The sequence below is a fragment of the Tachypleus tridentatus genome, chromosome 13, assembly GCF_004210375.1.
Source record: "Tachypleus tridentatus isolate NWPU-2018 chromosome 13, ASM421037v1, whole genome shotgun sequence".
Lineage (NCBI taxonomy): Eukaryota > Metazoa > Arthropoda > Merostomata > Xiphosura > Limulidae > Tachypleus > Tachypleus tridentatus.
This window is the reverse complement of record NC_134837.1, coordinates 196,850,052-196,868,948: the sequence shown is the minus strand read 5'-3', so window position 1 is coordinate 196,868,948 and position 18,897 is coordinate 196,850,052. Positions and strand designations below refer to the sequence as shown.

The window sequence follows — 18,897 nt, the reverse complement described above, 5'->3', positions numbered from 1 at the left end:
ACTTCAGCTGAATTTGGTGGTCATTTTTATTCTTTGCATTCCTCTATAGAGAGTGTTAATGCACCGTTTGAGATATATAAGGTTAACCTGAATATGACCTAAGAAGGTCGAAACGTTTTTCTCTATTTTGATAAAAGTTTTAATACCCATATCAGCTGTTTTGTGATACATTTTTACATCAAGTGGGTTTCTCGTCATCATGAATTTGAGATCTCATTTTTCAGATATCTAATGTAATCTCTCACTTTATGTTCAGTTGCCTTTTGGGTCTTCTGTCTTCCCTTACTAATAAATGAATTTAGGAGTTCTTGTATACTTACACATGTACTTGTATGTCATAAGTTTTGTATTTTAAGTTCACAAAATTCCAAGCAGTTGTGTGCAGTTTATTTGTTTCACTTGTTGCCTGTGAAACCTACTTTTTCCACTTTGTTATATGAAGGAATATAAAACTGTTGAACTTATATTTTGGATCTAAATAGCTTTGAAATGTGAATATTCTGTTTTCCTCAACCTTGACGAATTTTGTTTCCACGTTTGGTTTGCCTAAATTATATTCTGACGAAATGGTACGATTGGTAACTGGGAATTAGGCCACACTTCTTTCATTAATAAGCATTAATAAGCACCGAATGGTAAACAAAAATGCTTTCTCATTCTTGAACAAACCATTGTTTATAAACAATAATTTTATGCAGCCTTCTGTTTCAACAAACAGATAACTCCTTTCACGTGCTTGCTGACGTGGTATTCGTGCGTCATACGCGATCTTAAGACTCCGGGAAGTATTCGTAAATCCTTGTTCAGGAGCGTCTTTGCTACAACCCCCTATTGTTAATTTGTGATTATGTGTCAGGGACCTCGAAATGAAACATTTACATAAGTCGCGATCACGTGGTTTTAATATGATTGTGATATCCCGTTGGTTTTGTAGTTTGATTGGTAGCTTATAACGTTAAAATCAGGGTTTGATCACTTGGAGGCAACAACCCAAATAGCGTACTCTGCAACTTTGACCTGAAACAAACACATTTTAGTTGAAATAGTCGCAGACTAATGCTAGTAACGCGTGAGTAAAAGCAAAAAAATAAGTGTCAGTTTCGCTATATCTCCATATTCAGTGTCGACAAGGCCTTCCATCTGATACCTGACAGGGCTCATCAGGCCGACTGGGATAGAACAGAGACAGTGATGATATTGATGCTAAACGTACTTATATATCACCAGTTTCAGTTAACAGCAACTGTTAGGTTGTGAACCAGATTAAGCATGTAAAACGTAATTGTTACTAGTGTTATTTTAGTCACTGAATAACCAGGTTTTTACGGTAAGAATTAATAACACGTTATTTTATTTTGTTGTTTTTAATTATAAACGCCGATTGTTTATCTGTATTTATTACTTTGTACTTTGATAACTTTACTGTCATATTCGAACTGGCGAACCAGCAAGCTAGTCCTACTCTCGAAACTGGTGAGAAACAAGAGTCAACGGTAGAAAAACTGCATCAGTTTCTTTTCACCGTTTTAAAATTTATAAAAGCCTCAATTTCCATATACGTTTATATTTTTGACTTTAAAAACTAATGTGTAGAGAAAATATCCCCTTTTTTGTTTAATGATACTACAAGTATGATATATGAAAAATCACTGGCATATGCACGCACAGTTTATAACGAATTTTACAGTTTGCTTCTGCGCTTCCTTTGAAATATCCTGCTAAAAGGAAACTTAGCGATCACTGCAAATTATTTTCGAAAGTCTCTGGAGATGTATATATATACATACACACACTAGAGGTACTTCGTTAGGGCCCCAGAAAATATACTGTTTCAAGTTTAAATAAAACTAAAATTTAGAGTAATAAAATGTTATATATTTTCTTTTGAAGTTTATATGTCACGCTGTGTTGTAGCTTACAGAGTGCATAATTATTCTCGTGATTCATGACATGCGCACGTTTCACCGATTTTACGACAGTGCAAGTTGCAACGCTAAGCATCCCTTTTCTGACGTAATTTTAGTGTTAACTGACTAACAGTCAGACAATACACTGCTATATTCTGGTGCCAGTGGTTAAAACAGCTGCCCCTTTGAGTCGGTAAAATCTTAGAAATAATTCAACTTATGGCTTGATTTTGTTTTATTTTAGAAAATGACTGAATGGGAGGAGTAAGACTAGAAGGTTTTAATTATACAATTCCTGATTGGAGATCGACGTTTCTCAACGGATTGTGATTGGTCTTATTTGAGTAAGTAATCACTATTCTGCTCATATTAAAACATACGGTAACACAAGTGAAATGCCTAAAATACATTTCAGACTGAATTGTGTAAATGATTCTCACCAGTGTTTTTTCTCCTTTAATTAATTAATTAACCAGTTGTATAATCCTGTTGACACGAAAACATTTTCTCTATTAAAGTTATCCAGATATTCTTCCACGAGTATAGCAGCTTTATTAGAAAATCAATTGTTTTTTTATCTGAAGAATGACATGAAAATAAATTTTAAGTTTTTAATATCATTTGTAGTGACTAGAATTAGTATTGCTTCCATACTTTTTAGGATATTTATAACAGTTCACAAGTTCTTTTAAAATTTGGGTAATTTATTCTAGTTAAGAATTCAATACACATTATCACACGCAAGTTGAAATGGTTTTTAAGAGACTCAAAACTCGAGCATTTTAAAATAGTTCACTATTTTTCTTTTGAAAATTAAACATATATTAATGCTTTATGTGCATTTTTTGTTTACTAAATATTTAAGTTTTTCTGTAGACATTATAAAAATCCTAATATAGAAGTGAATTGAAATTGAAACAACACAGTAGGTCTCGGCATGGCCAAGTGGTTAGGGCGCTCGACTCATAATCTTAGGGTTCTCGGGTTCGAACCCCCGTCACACCAAACATGCTCGCCCTTTCAGCCATGGGGGCGTTATAAAGTGACAGTCAATCCCACTATTCGTTGGTAAAATAGTAACCCAAGAGATGGCGGATGATGGTGATGAGTAACTGTTTTCCCTCCAGTCTTACACTGCTGAATGAGGGATGGCTAGTGCAAATAGCCCTCATGAAACTTTGCGCAAAATTCATAAACGAACAAACAACGCTATAAGATTCGTATTACTTTTTCCAGTTCTTGTTACTTCTGTTTATTATTTTCATCTGCTTTTTACGCATTTTTTACATCCTTATATTGATTCACTCGAGTCTTCATCTTTGTGATAAGTACTAAGTTTAAGACTTTATGCATCTGAAGAATTCGATCACTTTTTTTTTTTCGCTAAACCTTAAACAATTTCAGTAAAGTGCTGTTACGTTAGATTTAAATTTTGCCTATTTAGGTTTAACGTATTCATAGGTATAGACGTCTGTAATTACTCCAGTTGCTTATTAGTTCTAAACAGTCTCAGTACTGTTAAATGTAAAATAAGCCAGAGCCTGTTATCAGGCTTAATACAGGTACCTGTGATTGGCCTAGTTGTGTATTAGCCCTAAACAGTCTCTGTAAAGTACTGCTAGGTTTAAAACAAGTCCAAAACCTATTATAAGGCTTAATACGGTATCTGTGATTGGCTTAACTACTTGTTATGCAAAATAATTTTGTTATAATACTTTTTTTAGGGTTTAGATAAATTCATTAGCCCTAACATAGAGTAGTTACCCATAATTTAGTTTATTTTTAACTAAGTTCTTAATGTACATTCTTTCAATGAATCATGAGATAAAGACATATTTTCTATATTTATTGTTGTCTCGTTGTTTTCCAACAATTAAATTATACTCGATGAGTCAGCGGCAAGTTTATGGACTTGCGACTTTAAAATCTGGGGTTTAATACCCCCGAAGTGGTTGACCGGATGTGGATAGCTCGATGAGTGTGTGTGGCTTTGCGCTGAAACAAACGAACAAACAATTTCATATTTTTCCCACGACCTTAATACCATTTTTCTTTTTGCAGAAATTAGGTGAAATATCTTATGTATTTATTAGTGCACAAACGTTTTTTGTCACATAGTTACACAATGAACTATCTGCGCTCTCCACACCCCGGATGTTAGAGTTGTAAGTCCTTGAACTTACCCGACACAGTGTATATATACCTTACAGAATGTAATATTGATTTCATTGTAAGTGCCCCCTCTGATGGTGATATGTAGAACTTTGATACTTCCACTAAATCAAGATCAAATTTTCAGTTATAAAGTAGAGACTTCAGTTAGTGTTAAATTAGGGTTTCTGAGTTGCGAGAGCTCTTTAGTAGTGGAAAACCAACTCTAACCTACAAAACGTCAGAAATTCAGGTTTTTTCAATCAACCAGCTGCTGTTGACTTTGTTAGAAATTTTATTTTGAAAATATTTTCCTAGATGTAATTCACAACTTTTAAATTTGAATTTTCTATGTTAAAATTGACGTTGTTTGTAAACCATCTCTTTTAAAACAGAAATTACTAATTTTATGGACCACTTTATGTATTTATTAAATAAAATTCATACCTTTTTCTATGGACGTACAAGAAGTGAGATACTTTAGCACTTAGTCCAGCGGCGTTCACTGATTTACAACACTAAGATTCAGGGTTAGATTCCCCGCGGCGGAGAGAGCATAAATAGCCCATTGTGTAGCTTTTCGCAAGAACAAAATCAAATAAACAAAAACGCTTTAGCACAGAATCAGAGGAAAAAGTTTCTTTGAATATGGAGCACAAAAATATGAACAGTGTAGCTGGACAAATAAAGGGAATCTCCTAGCTTCTAAGTACATTATGATAGTTACAATGTCCTTGTTTGTTTTGTTTTTTTAAATTTAATTCTTGGATGCGATCCGACTTATTGATTTATATTAAATCGATGTGGACTCTTTGCCGCTTGTGTAACAGTATATCGTCATTAATGCGTGCTTTTGGTACATGGGAGTTTTGAAAATTTAACAGAAAACGCCATTTTATGTTTTCGTTTGATCGTTTATACAAGAGTATTTTTACCGTGAATTGAAAAAAAAAAGACCATTTATAAAGGAGGAAGAAAAACTGCTGTTAAATTTTAAGTTTCGTGATCTCAACAGACCGATTGGAGTTTTACACGAAAGTAAATGAACGTTTTCAACAGTACCCGAATTTCTTTAAAATGTAAAAAGGCGTAGAAGTTTTGATTTTACCTCATTACTCAACATTACATAAGTTGCTTATTCGAAATGTACGCCAAACATGGTCTGTTGGTTATAACGCTCTATTCGTAATCAGTAAGCTGCGGGTTTCGAACGAACTTACACCTTTCAGAGTTATAGTTTGAGATTCAATCCCAATTTTCGTTGGTAAAGAGTAGTTCCAGAATTGTTGGTAGGTGGTGTTGACTAGCAGCCTTCGCCACAGTCAGGCATTTCCAAATTAGGAAGTCCTACGAAGATTTGCCTCGGTGCGGAATTTATCTGAAACAAGTAAATTATTGACAGAAAATAATGTATATTTTATTGGTCAGTGGTGTCCAATTTTAACTTTATTATCGAATTAATGATGTGGGTACACCGTTTTTATATATGCAGTATTTGTTAAAATATGACTTAAATTTGATTTTACAAAATTATAACACTAATTTTGACAAGATGTTGCTCATGGTAGGTTTAAGGTGAGTTTAACTTACACATTTCAGAAACTTTAATTGTCTATCGTTTAGACAATTAAAAATTGTCATTAAATTCAGAAGGACCTTTTTTTTTAAATGTCTTATTTTCAACCTGTAACATTAACCTAACTTTATCCACCTGTTTGATCTCATCAGGTTATGACGTTTAAATCTGCCGGAACTCGAACGTTTCAACGTTAATATCATTTCGACACAAATCACATTCCTCACTTTAGATGTTTGTAAAGAAGGTTTGGTGTATACGTTGTCTGTTTACGTTATTTTTGTAACAAAAATAGTTTGGTAGTGGTAATTAAGACGAACCAGTGAACTACTTTCATCTCTAAGTTGATTACGTCCAAAGTTTACCAGTTAATTGTGTTCTGGCTAAAGGCCACAGGTTTTAAGTAACCGACACCTTTGTTACAGATCCATAACTGTATTCGACCGCAGTCATTAAATTGACATTAGTCCATCCTCCTGTAATACTGTACTTGGAACACTTTAAGAGTAAAGTGCTCAAATGCTTTGTGTTATGCTAATGTTTCATCACAATAACTGCCCGAAAAATTACTGGTTTTTATGAGAATAGTCGAAAAGAAAGAGGAAACGATGAAGACAGAGATAAAAGTTGGATACTTCGTTGTCTTGATGTGATTAATAAAGCGTCATTGCAACGGTAAGTTAATCATTTATATACTCAACTATGTATTTGTAGGTCGCGTTTAGAAATATATATTAAGAATTTTATGTAGAAGTAAAGTTGTAGCAATATTTGGCTTGATGTCTATTTCATACGAATATCAGTTGATTTTTTCTGAATGAAGTTATATTTCTCGTTATTTTTAAATCCTACGGTCTTACTTCAAATTCTTTAATTTATCGATCTTTGTAATATATCCAGTTACTGAGTGTTAATCCATTCATCGGGTTAATACCCGGGAATATTTCAATAATTTATGCAATGATGATTTAAAGTATATGTAACTGATTTTTGAAATTAAACTAATTGATTGTGTTTATTTTTGATCTGTGATTGTGTTCAGAAGGATTCTTTGTGTGTATATCGACCTATCAAAATATCAACTTTTAAAAAGATTTTCGCAGGAAAATATAAAACCGCATAGTGTCGGTTTACTAAGGTAAACAAAGATTAGCCTTTTGACATAAACGTCTATATAAATTTTTCGGTGGGGAACAGTTTTTCAAGGGATTAAAAGTAGTATGAAATTGTCAATCAAATAAAAATTTCGTATACATATTCTAAATAAGGATTAATTACTTCCAGTAGTTCATCGGCTTTATGCGTTTGAATAGTAAATTTCAAAACGGTATATTTATAAAAATCTGTTAACTCTTTGTTTTCAAATAAGTACTGTGACGTATCATTCTTCTACTTTGCGAAAACATTTGGGTTTTTAACGATACCACAATGAGGCACACATCATTATGTACACAGAAGTAAATACAGTTTTCACACAACAATAAATATGATTCAGTATGTGTGTGTATTCCTGCTTATGTTTCTTAGTTTCTATTTTGATAAGTACGAATATTTCATTTTTTAAATTTTTAATTCAAATAACATTATAATGTTGAAAGCGCTCGCGCGCACACAAGTAGAGTACACTGCATTGATGACTTCGGTGCCATACAACAATATTCTACTTTGAATAATAATTTTTGACTTTTAACTGTGTACGTGAGACGTAGAGTGCAGTCGTTGGTTTATTTCACGTCTACGCTATTCGTATTGTGGAAAAGTTATGGTTTAACACCTTTGTTGGCATGGTAACAGTATTGTGGTAGCGTAGGATGGGTCGAAGGAGTAGTGAATAGTAGTTGTAGTGTATTTTTGTGAAAAGCAGTTGTCCAAACGGTGCAATGATTTCTAATGTTTCCTGCGTATTGGGAGAAGTTAATTTATTCTAATTATTCTTAAAAATTGAAAGTCGTATTTCGAATACTTTTTTCTCTTCAAATCGACAGTAGTAGTAAAACATTATTTTTTCTTTTGTATATGTACTTAAAAACCAACGCTACTAAAATATATATCTTAAGTCATAATTGGCCAAGAGTAACGTTATTAAATCAGTTTATAGGTCGGGCAAAGGGTAAAAAGTGAGGCTACACACATTTGAAATGTGTGAAAACTCGGTTTATTAAATCAACGCTTATATTACCAAGTTAGGAACATGGCACTCAATGTACACTTAACTACTTTTGTGGATTGGCCGTGTTCTTTCTTCTAGGGTGAATTTGTGAAGTTATGCAAAAAAAACATGATTGCAATTCTTATTTGAACGTTTTTTCTGCTTATCTGTGGTACCTGAAGTTTCTTTACGAGTAACAACCTATGGCAGCAACAGTTTATCTCGACTTTTCGAGTTACGTCCGTTTCTTATATTTTTTACTTGTTTTCAAGATTCTTTAAGTAAAAACCGTTGAAGTAAAATATGTTAATTTTTTATGGTAATACTATTTAGTGTAAAGCGAAATTAATGAGAGCTACTCCGATTTAAAAATGTATATGTATTGAAACGTTGCTTTTATTACGTCTGTAGGTGGTCCAGTTGTGGATATTTGGGTTTGGACAGTGGCAAATGACCTTCATAGTTTTGCAATATATACAAACACAAAACTTTGAGATAAAAATTATTTTATCGTTGTGTGAGAAAGTTACATTAACAATGCATTTTTTCTTGGAGGTGCCATCAAATTAAATGCCCAGAGATCAAGTATTTTTATGGTTCATGTTTTAATCATCAGGGGTCAGGGTAATCGCTTCGAATACGGGCGGTGGCAGTTTAAGCAATTACGAGTACGTGGTTCTACAGGGAGCAGGTACCGAGTTAAATTGTTTTGTGACTTTATCATTTTAGTAATTAATAACAAATCTTACATTACACTCGAGAGAAACATTGTCATTTCAGAAGGTTTGTATTTGTTGTGTCAGACAAAAACTGTAAGGTGACAGCATGCGCTATTGATTTTCTGTTTCAAGTTAACTATTTACGTTATAGTTTAAGTACATATTAATGATTAATATTAGTTAATGCTAATTTAAAAGTTACTATTCTCAACACAGATGAATAGTCTTTATGAACTGTAAAATGACGAACTTAGAATAATTTCTATATTGGTTGGTAAAATGAATTAACTAAGTTCACAAAACACTACATTTCTATTGTTGGATACATTACAGCTTGTAACGTAGAACAAAAATATCATCCAACAGTATTCGTTGCTCATTTGTTACGTGGTATTCCAAGAAGTTTTTCACGTTTAACCAAACGTTTTAAATGGATGTTAATACTTCTACTGTATTATTAGTAGTAGTAGCATACATAATGTGTAACAGATTGTACTGCTTATTTCAAGATGTTCTCAGTAAAAATAAGAAATCTACATTGTCAATTAACCCATCACTGTCATATAGCATACTGTAGTACGTTTTAGAAACAAGACTAGAGTGAGAAGTCAGTGTGTAACTTAATGTGGATTATGGTTTTGTTGTGTGAACTTCAGATATAAATCATTAGCAACTGTAAGTGGAGTGTTATCAGGTTGTCTACAGAGTGTATTGTACCAGAAATTTAAGAAAATACAAGACTGCTACTATTAGCCCTTTTTTAAATAAACACCTGTGAGATAATTTGAAGTTAATGTATTTATTTGTCTAAACCTGGCTTAACTGAAGTTCGGAATAAATTTATTTTTTAAAATTGAAATACAAATCCTACAGTATTCTAAACTATAACACAAAGATTGTAGAGGTTAAAGTTTTGGAAATGTTATGAAATTCTGTGAAACTTCTAAGCCCATAATCAGTAGCAAGAATAGTGGTGAATTGATTGAATTTTAAGTTTCAAATGCACAAAGAGAAAACTTGGTTGTTAAAAACCAAGAGTAGAGATCTGCATAGAATCTTGTAATGATGAACAAATCTGTTTGTACCTAATTAACTAGGAAAAGCAAAAACTGTAACATTACTTATTTGGAATAGTTTTGTTTTGGAATGGAAAGTTTTATAATTTTAAATATGAAAGTGTGTGAGTAGATTAAACCCTGTATTCTCTGTGTAGATAAGACATTAGAATCATGGGTTGTTCTGCTAGCAAGAACAGTGATATAACAAATGAAGACTTGGAGTTTCTTAAAAAAACACCAGGTATAATGAGAAGACAATTAAAGAATTGTATGAGGGTTTTAAGGTGAGTTTCGTATCTTTGATGTATCATTGTGTTAGGATGTACTTGTGTGCTTTATCTGATTTTTATCATTAGAATAATTAACTTTATAATTCTAACAGCACAAGGGCATTTGTACATAGTGTTCCAAGTGTCTTACTTTCAAAGAGATAAGGCTTAGACAATACTATTCTTTGAAACAAGCAAAATAAGTGACTGCTTGAGACCTCATACTTGTGAGAAAAATGGCATTTATAATTTAATTGTATCCATTATTTTTATTTTTTGAAAAACTTGCAGAAAAATCCATGGTGTTTAATTTCACTGATAAATCTGAAATTAAGTTTGTAACTGTTGATTTAACTTGGGTGAGTCCAACTCAACATCTTTCAAGCTTGTATCTTATTTATGAATTGTTGTGAATTAATTATCTGTTGCACTTGCTTGATTTGTCCCTGAAGTTGCATTCCTTTATAGATCCAAGATTTTAGGACACTGTGTAGAATGCATTTAAATATATAACACTTTGTTACTCCTAAAGAAAGATATAAACAATGTATGGAATCATCTGTTACACTATATGCAGCAGGTCAAAGATACCTAGGTAAGATGTGGTTGTTGTAGTAATGCCTGTAACAAGAATTTTGCTTTGAAAGTACGAATATTTGGATAAAATATGCATAAGTGAATATGAAGTTTCAAAAGGCTTAACAGTTTCATTGGAAATCATGTTTAACTGAAAATACTTTTGTCTCATTGTCTCTCGTTAATTCATTGCATATTTCAGACTAGCAGCATCAAGTATATTTTTCATTTTGTTAAGTCTGAGAAAGTTATAGTTGTGGACAAACCCATTGAGATCTAGTTTAAGAGAAATATTGTGTTAAGCTTTTAGCTACAACTGAAATTATGTGAATGACAAAAGCACACCAAAGAATTGTGTATTTATATTTGGTATATTTAAGGATTTAAACTTCACTTTTAAAAAAGCAAATATTAAGTTTATAAAAGGAATGAATACTTTATTGATATTTTACCTACAGTGGAATCACCATTAAACTTGATTGGAATATATTTATAAGTGTTTCTTAAGACATCATACAAAACTTTTACAAATCATTTACAGAAAGAATGTCAGTCACATTTATTTGACAGGCCTAAAACTGTCACCTGAATACAATTTCTCTCAAACTTGAATCTAGTAATTGTGTAATAGTTGTTTTGTCATATTTTGATTGGTTGACCTTGTTAAGCTCCTCATTTTGCTTGAAATCTTGTATGTTTTCTATATTAGCAAGACTGCCCAGATAGAAAAATATCAAAGGAGAAATTTGTGGAAATGTATAGAATGTTCTTCAATTCTGGAAACCCAGAAAAGTTTTGTGAAAATGTATTTCGTACATTTGATGTGGACAAAAATGACTACATTGACTTCAAGGAGTTTCTCTTAGCAGTAGGCATTACTTCAGGATGGTCCTCAAAAGAGAAGCTTAAATGGGCTTTTAAAATATATGATATCAATGGAGATGGGTTTATTGAGAAGGAAGAGATGACTAAAATCATTCAGGTTTGTTTCTAGATTTTGGAAGCTGATGAGAAATTGTATCTGTTAATTTAAAACTTCAATTTTAAACACTTTAGGGTAAGAAGTGGTGGCTGATATTTATCAGGTTCATTTCAAGACTGTAAGGCTTTCTAGACACTTGAATTTTTAAAGAAACAGCCACTTTCCTAAGAAATTAAAACTGTAGAAAGATTTACATTTTTTCTATAGAACAATGACAAATTGATAACCTTTTCTGAAATAAGTTTTGACTTTGAGCATGAATTTAAGTTCAGTTTGTAATGACAGTATTATTTATGTGTCTGTATGGAAATTAACCATGGCTTGTAAGACCTACAGATGTACAATGACTTATTCCACTTTAATACATTAGATGTATTATAAGGTTTGTTAGAAAACTGAGTTAACACTATACAGCAGACTGTTATTAACAGTAACTGTTTAAACTAAGAATGTATATAGATTCTGTTTTAATACATTCTAATCTAATACATTATTTGATAGAATATCCCATGGAATTTAAACACAGGTTGACTCTTGTTTATTAGGCACTGTATGAGATGCTAGGTCAATGTTTCGAAGATATGCCAGTGGATACTCCCCAAGAAAGAACAGCCTTAATATTTGAAAAGATGGACTGTAATCATGACAACCATTTATCGTTAGAAGAGTTTCTGAATGGTTGTACAGAAGATCCCAAGTTGGCAAGGTTTTTGAGTGTTAGTGGTGAAAAACAAAGAAATTAGTTAGGAACAACATACTTATGTTAGAATTAACTATTATAACCAACTAGAACTGTTTTTTGTATGACTGGCTTTTACAAAACTTACAATATAACTGGCACTTGTTTTAGCCTTTAATTTTTTTACTGTAACCAGTAAAAACAAAATCTGCTAAATATAAGTAACAAAGAGCAGATATTGGAGAAAAACTAATTATTTACTGACATTTGAGAAATAGTGCAACTTAATGTGACATCTGTTGAATAAAATAATTATTTTTGTACTAAGTATTTACCTGCATGTAGTTATATCTTGTAGGTCTTAAACCAGAGAAATACTTAAGTTTATTAGTAACTGGTAGGTGTTACACTAGTATTTGTACATTAAAAAAATGGAACTGCAAAGTATTAATTTAATCTCATAACTGCATGTCTTGACACTTGAATCAACAGTTTTGGATTTCTTTAATGTAGTAATTAGAAGCAGCAGCCAAAGTTTTAGAATGAAAGTTAGCATTATATCTAGTTTTCAGTACATTTAGTCACTGTTTTTAATGTTTTATTTGAGAGATTGCAAGAAAAAGGAAATTCTGTATATAAAGTTAACAACAAATTATACTTGTACAGTTTTATAGACCAATACAATAATACTAGACAACTAAAAATATAAGTGTTACAATAATAATAGTAATTAGATAAAATTTTACAAGATAAGTACTGCCTAATGAGTTGATTTTATGCCTGTGATTAATATAGCTTTGGACTTTTTGGAAGAACTTGAACTTAAGGAATTGGCTGAATCAATAGAAGGATCAGAATTTAAGAAATATAATCATGTTGTTCTAGAGTTAATACATCATGTGCCAGTTAGTCACTTAAATATTAAACTGGTTTTGAGCTGATACTGAAGTTACTGACCTCCATATTTAACATCTTTGTGTTTCATGAGCTTATCAAGTGTTATGTTTTTATACACATTCAACTTTTAGTTGATACAACACTATAATGTTGAGTATTCATATAGTGAATATATATTTTCTAATCTAGTTTTTTTTGTAATTGTTTATTATAAGCCTGGTTTTGCATATTTTATCTTGGTGTGGATTTATTTTGTTTATTTTTTTAGCTACGTTTGGGCTGTTTAGTTTTCTTTATAGTAATTTTTACACTTTCTTAATGTAATGCCACTGTCATAATAACAATAATAATCATATGCATAATGTTTTTGAAAATAAAAAAATGTAAATTTGTCTGTTAAAGCTACTTTACCTAAATTAGGTGCCAAGAATGTGCAAAGTATCCCAGATTATTTTTTTTTATTATTATTCATTACAAAAAATATGCTTTCTAAAAATAACATTGAAAAACAAGCTTTATCTATAAAATTGTATTAGTAATAAATAATACTCCATTATAGATGGTATAAAGTTTTAGCTAGGTTAACCAACCTTGATAAAACTATTACCTATTATAAGCTATTATTTAATCTACTGATTATAACGTTTTTGTACTATATTTTCATCTTACTCTTTCATAACTTTCTATAAAATTATCTGTAGGTTTTAGACCTTATAATTGGTTAAGTTTATCTTTAACAGACAGAAAGGGAAATAGTTTAATGGATATTTAGGTAAAGTACAGAGTTTGAAGTAGTTCTTATATTGTATGATTTTGTATTCATAGATGAGACTGGAATTCATTAGTAAAATATCATGATACTATTAAAATTATATATTGACATATAACATCTACAGTGGTTTACAGTTCCAACTAAATCCAAACAAACTTTACTTTTCAATATGACTGTTGTGTGACAGTATTAGTATTGTTTCATTATGTTTTTTCAGCTTTGAAGCTTGTGAATGGTTTTGACTGTACAAGTGGTATAATTGTTTTTGAATCTCATTTTATTGAGTCTTATGTGGGTACATTCATGCTTGTAATTTTTTTTGTATTAAGAAACTTGTTACTAATTAACTACATGAACATGTCTAATCCAAAATAAAATTTATTTTTTGTACGTGCATGTTGTTTCTATAACTACAAATAATACATACATACGCACTCACACGCACACATTCTAAAAAACTGGAAAAAAAACCTCATTTTATAGAAAATGGTTGTTACACAAGTCGACTTATTATGTAACTAGGGTTTAGGCCTGGCATGGCCAGGTGGGTTAAGGCGTTTGACTCATAATCTGAGGGTCATGGGTTCAAATCCCCATCGCACCAAACATGCTCGCCCTTTCAGCCGTGGGGACATTATATTGTGACAGTGAATCCCACTATTCATTGGTAAAAGTAACCCATAAGTTGGTGGTGGGTAGTGATAACTAGTTTTATACTGCTAAATTAGGGATGGCTAGCACAGATTGCCCTCGAGTAGCATTGCGTGAAATTCAAAAAAACAAACAAAACAAGCTTAGGTTTATGTAAGAAATGTTGTATTTATAACCTTGAATAAAATTTGTTTTACTGAAGGCCATACAAATGATAAAATTTCAGTTCATGCACTATATCATAGTTTACAAATTTTCTGAAAAAACAAAACAATATATTTAATTTTTCCCCTAAATATGCTGTATTCTGTAGTTTTCTTATTTGTAAGAAGCAAGTTGATTTTTTTAACTGACATAATAGAAAAAATTGAAATTGAGGTTGCTGGAATATAATTTAAGATTTAAATCTTTCAGTGTTCTTAGATTATACCATGGTGGATATGGATCAATGGCTGCAGTGGTCATTTGTGCATATAAGGTTTTCTCTAGTGATTTTGTGCATTAATTTGCATTTATAATGGGAAATTTAAACTGCATTGTGGTTACCATACAGTGATGGGTTCACTCAAAGGGTTGAAAAAGACATTAAAAGCAAAAAAAGATGTATTTTAAAAGAACTGATATATATCAAATTAATGATAAAAGCATAAACCAACATAAGTCTAGTTGAAGCTTTCAGTCAACAAATAACTTTAGTTTGTTTTTTTTTGTGAGTTTGTTCCATGTTTTAATATTCTGTTTCCACAAAACCTACTGCAGTCCATAATGTAGTTATTTTGAAAAGACTGTTTTCTGCTTCACCTGATGTTATTAGTGTTGTATGTTGCTTTGGTAGAAATGGAGTTATGTCATTACTTATTTGTGAGACGAGAACAAGCATGTGTGAAGAGGCTTAACTATGTTGTTGTAATGAGAACCCAATTGAAGTTTGTCTATAAGCCAGCACAATAATTATTTTGCATTAGTGTCTTTGTTAGTTAAAATTGGTCATTCTTTATATTTTTATTTTATATGTTAAGATTTAAGTAGTAATGCCATTACAAAACCAAAATTATTATTTTCTGCTAGGAAGGATTTTGAGCACATGTAATTGTGTCTGATAAAATTTAAACACTTATTAAACATAGTTGAGTAGCTAAAACAATTGCTGGGTAAAGTTTATTCCAACTTGTAATGGTGGTCATAATTATAGTCATAAATTTTAATAAATAAAAATACATTGCACAAATTGTTCCACTTTACATTTAGTTATAAACTGTAGATCTATGTGGCCACAGAATTACCTGGATTAAAACTAATTTACACAAAATAATTTTGGAAGAGTTCTATAGCTGCCCATTTATTCATCTGTGCTGCATTATAAGCTGATAATGTGAAATTGGATATGTGATTAAGCCCATGTTAAACAGTGTTAAAAAAATGAACAAATCATAAATACAATAATGTATGGATGCATTCTTAATTTTCACTCATTCCATATCTTTACTTGCAATTTGTAATAAATCAGTATGAGAAATTTTAAACTTGTAAGTAGTTAGATCACTGGTATAAGAAATGTTTAAAACAATTTGACAGTAACTGCATTTTTTCAGAAAATTGCAAGACTACAGCTGTGCATAATTTGATCCAACAGTAATTTCATGAAGATCTGAATCTGCTAGATTAAAATGGGAAAACAAAACAGTAAGTTGAAACCAGAGGTTCTTGAAGACCTTCGACAGAACACTGAATTTACTGATACAGAAATCCAGGAATGGTATAAAGGGTTCTTAAAAGACTGTCCTAGTGGGAACCTCTCAATAGAAGAATTTAAGAAAATTTATGGAAACTTTTTCCCATATGGAGATGCGTCTAAATTTGCAGAGCATGTATTTCGCACTTTTGATGCTAATGGTGATGGAACAATAGACTTTAGAGAATTTCTGTGTGCTCTCAGCGTCACATCTCGAGGAAAGTTGGAACAGAAGCTCAAATGGGCATTTAGCATGTACGATCTTGATAGAAATGGTTATATTTCCCGACAGGAAATGTTGGAAATTGTAACGGTAAGAAATTACTTTCATATGGGATTTTATAGTTAACATGTAACTGATAAAATGATTCTTGTCAGACAGTGTACTGTCTTCATAACATTAGTGCTAAGGATTGAATCGTAATAAATGTTTTTTGTCATTTTTGACTAGTTGTTGTGCATAGAACTGGATGGTAAGTGTTCGTGTTTTTTCTTTTCTTATTTTTAGAAAAATCGAAGAATGTTTTATAGATATGGATTTATTCAGTACACAGTATTTTTATTCTTCCAGTTAAGTTTTAGTTTTTGGATCACTCTTTAGAATTAGTTATTCAAAAGTCATTAATTCATTTTATTATTTGTTACATAAACAAAATTATACTTTATGAAAAACAGAAGCAAGTACAATTGCAGAGAGGATTTATATCTTAGCAGTTTTTAAAAGAATAAAAACCAGTACATCTGGTATTAAGATGAATCATGATAATCTGTCAAAGAATGAAAGACTTGGTAACTGTAATAGAATTACTTCAGTGCATTAAACTTATTTCATAACCTCTCAATCAAAACTAGTTTGAATTATTTTAAGATGATATAACAAACTAATCTGATAAGTTCATCTGTAAGTACTGGGTTCTCTACATGTGTAGATAAATTAATTTGTTGTTTCATTATGAATTTTATGGCATGTTCAAAACAAGCACTAGAGTGTAACCCATGGATGGGACAAAAATATTCACTTGTTAAGAAACTGCATGTATAAAGTACAACTAGTGAAGCTGGTAATCATAAAACTATTTTTTACAAACAGTTTAAAAATTATTAGAACAGTTTGTCTTGACAACCAGTAAGAAGTAGTTGATTTTTTTGTCATCATGTTATAGTAGGTCTGATGATAGTATTGACCCACCCCATCCTCTTTACTGGAGTATGTTTGATAGTATTGACCCACCCCCACCCTCTTCACTGGAGTATGTCTGATGATAGTATTGACTTCTCACAGATTTCACTACAGTAGGTCTGATGTTAGTATTGACCTCTCAGATTTCACCACAGTAGGTGTGATGATAGTATTGACCCACCAGTGAGCTTGAGTTACAGTATTGATGCTATCAAAGTTGGTGCTGTAAACCCCTGCTTAGACTATTGCTATTAACCTCAGAATGTTTTTCACTGCTATTGGGGTTGGTGCTATAACTTCTTTATTTAGACTAATTCTTTTACTTCTAAGTTATGTTATCTCTTACTTGAGATTCTGCGATCAAAATTTGAACAACCTTTTTAAGGAAAGAATTCCAAGTGTGTGTGTGTGTGTGTGTGTGTGTGTGTGTGTGTGAACAAAATTTAACAATTCACTACTAAGGTGGGTTGACCCAAAATTTTCACTCAGGCCAAAGGAATTTTGTTAGTAAAATATATGCAATGTTTATGGTAAAGCTGGCAATTAAACAACTGACAAAATGGCACAGAACTCTGAGATACCTGTGACATATGAAAACTAAAAATTAGACATTATACATCACTTGTGAGGCAATAATTTTGATAAGCAATTGTGGAAAGGAAAAATGGCCAAAAAAGATGACTTGAAAACACAAGTCGTGACTGTACCAATCATGTAAAGTTCATCTGTACTGGAAACTTCTTGGTAAGGATGAATACTTAGATGGTGACTTTGATGAAACAAAAATATTGGATGATTTTGTATGTGACATAGAAGTCATGAATGTGGAAGATGATGAGGGAAGAGGGAAGCATGTTGGAAGTGGGAATGAGATGGTTGTTTCTTAATGCAGCAAGAATTTCCCTTTACTGGAAAGGAAAGACTTGAAAGACATACCAGAAGCTGTAAGTACTTTTGATACATATTTATTGTTTATTGATGAAACAAATAGGCTTTGAATGTTACAGATATGAACAGAGAATCAAAAGCTTGGAAATTTACTGGCATTGGTGAAATCAATAAATTTCTTGAATTATGCACTTTGATGGAACCAGTGAGAATGGAAGAAACACAGCCCTGTTGGTCATTAATGAACTCTAGGAAATAGTGTAGCTTCCAGAACTTCAGCTCAGACCTTTTCATATACTAAATAATGAAGCAATTCAATCAGTCTGGGATATAGTGCAGAGAAAATATTCCAAGAAATGATTCTTAGTACAGATAAGATAAGTATGAAAACTGAAGTTTTATGGAGAGCACAAGTAGTGTCCAGGCAGTACCTTCTAGCCAAGTGTCCACAAATATGGAATAAAGCTTTTCACACTTTGTGCATCAGAAGCTTATATGTAGGCAATCAAAATATATTCTGAGAAATTTGAAACTGGAGTAGTAGAAGGTGGGCTTGCTCAAAGGTACAGAAGAATTGTCAGAAGGAGTATTAAAAGAGAAGTGGATCCAGTATATAAACTTTTATACAAGCTATGAGCAGGTCTAGCTTTCATGAGGAAGACCCACATAGTAGTAACAGTGAGTGCAAATAAAAATAACTTTCCCAAAGTG

The 18,897-nt window shown here is 31.7% G+C and overlaps 1 protein-coding gene and 1 pseudogene across 5 annotated transcripts in view; both read left to right on the top strand.

Moving 5' to 3' along the window:
* LOC143237591 (neurocalcin homolog) overlaps positions 1-18,897 on the top strand; it is a 49,983-nt gene that overhangs the window by 24,654 nt on the left and 6,432 nt on the right. For all 4 annotated transcript variants that reach the window (XM_076477020.1, XM_076477022.1, XM_076477023.1 and 1 more), the window contains one exon: positions 15,979-16,431. In XM_076477020.1, the coding sequence (XP_076333135.1) occupies positions 16,054-16,431 (378 nt within the window). In that variant the 5' untranslated portion in view covers positions 15,979-16,053. The remainder of the gene's footprint in view (positions 1-15,978; positions 16,432-18,897) is intronic.
* LOC143237590 (neurocalcin homolog) lies at positions 626-14,125 on the top strand (annotated as a pseudogene). The gene is made up of 5 exons (XR_013020154.1): positions 626-1,327; positions 2,152-2,251; positions 9,716-9,844; positions 11,115-11,387; positions 11,933-14,125. The product of XR_013020154.1 is annotated as a neurocalcin homolog (transcript).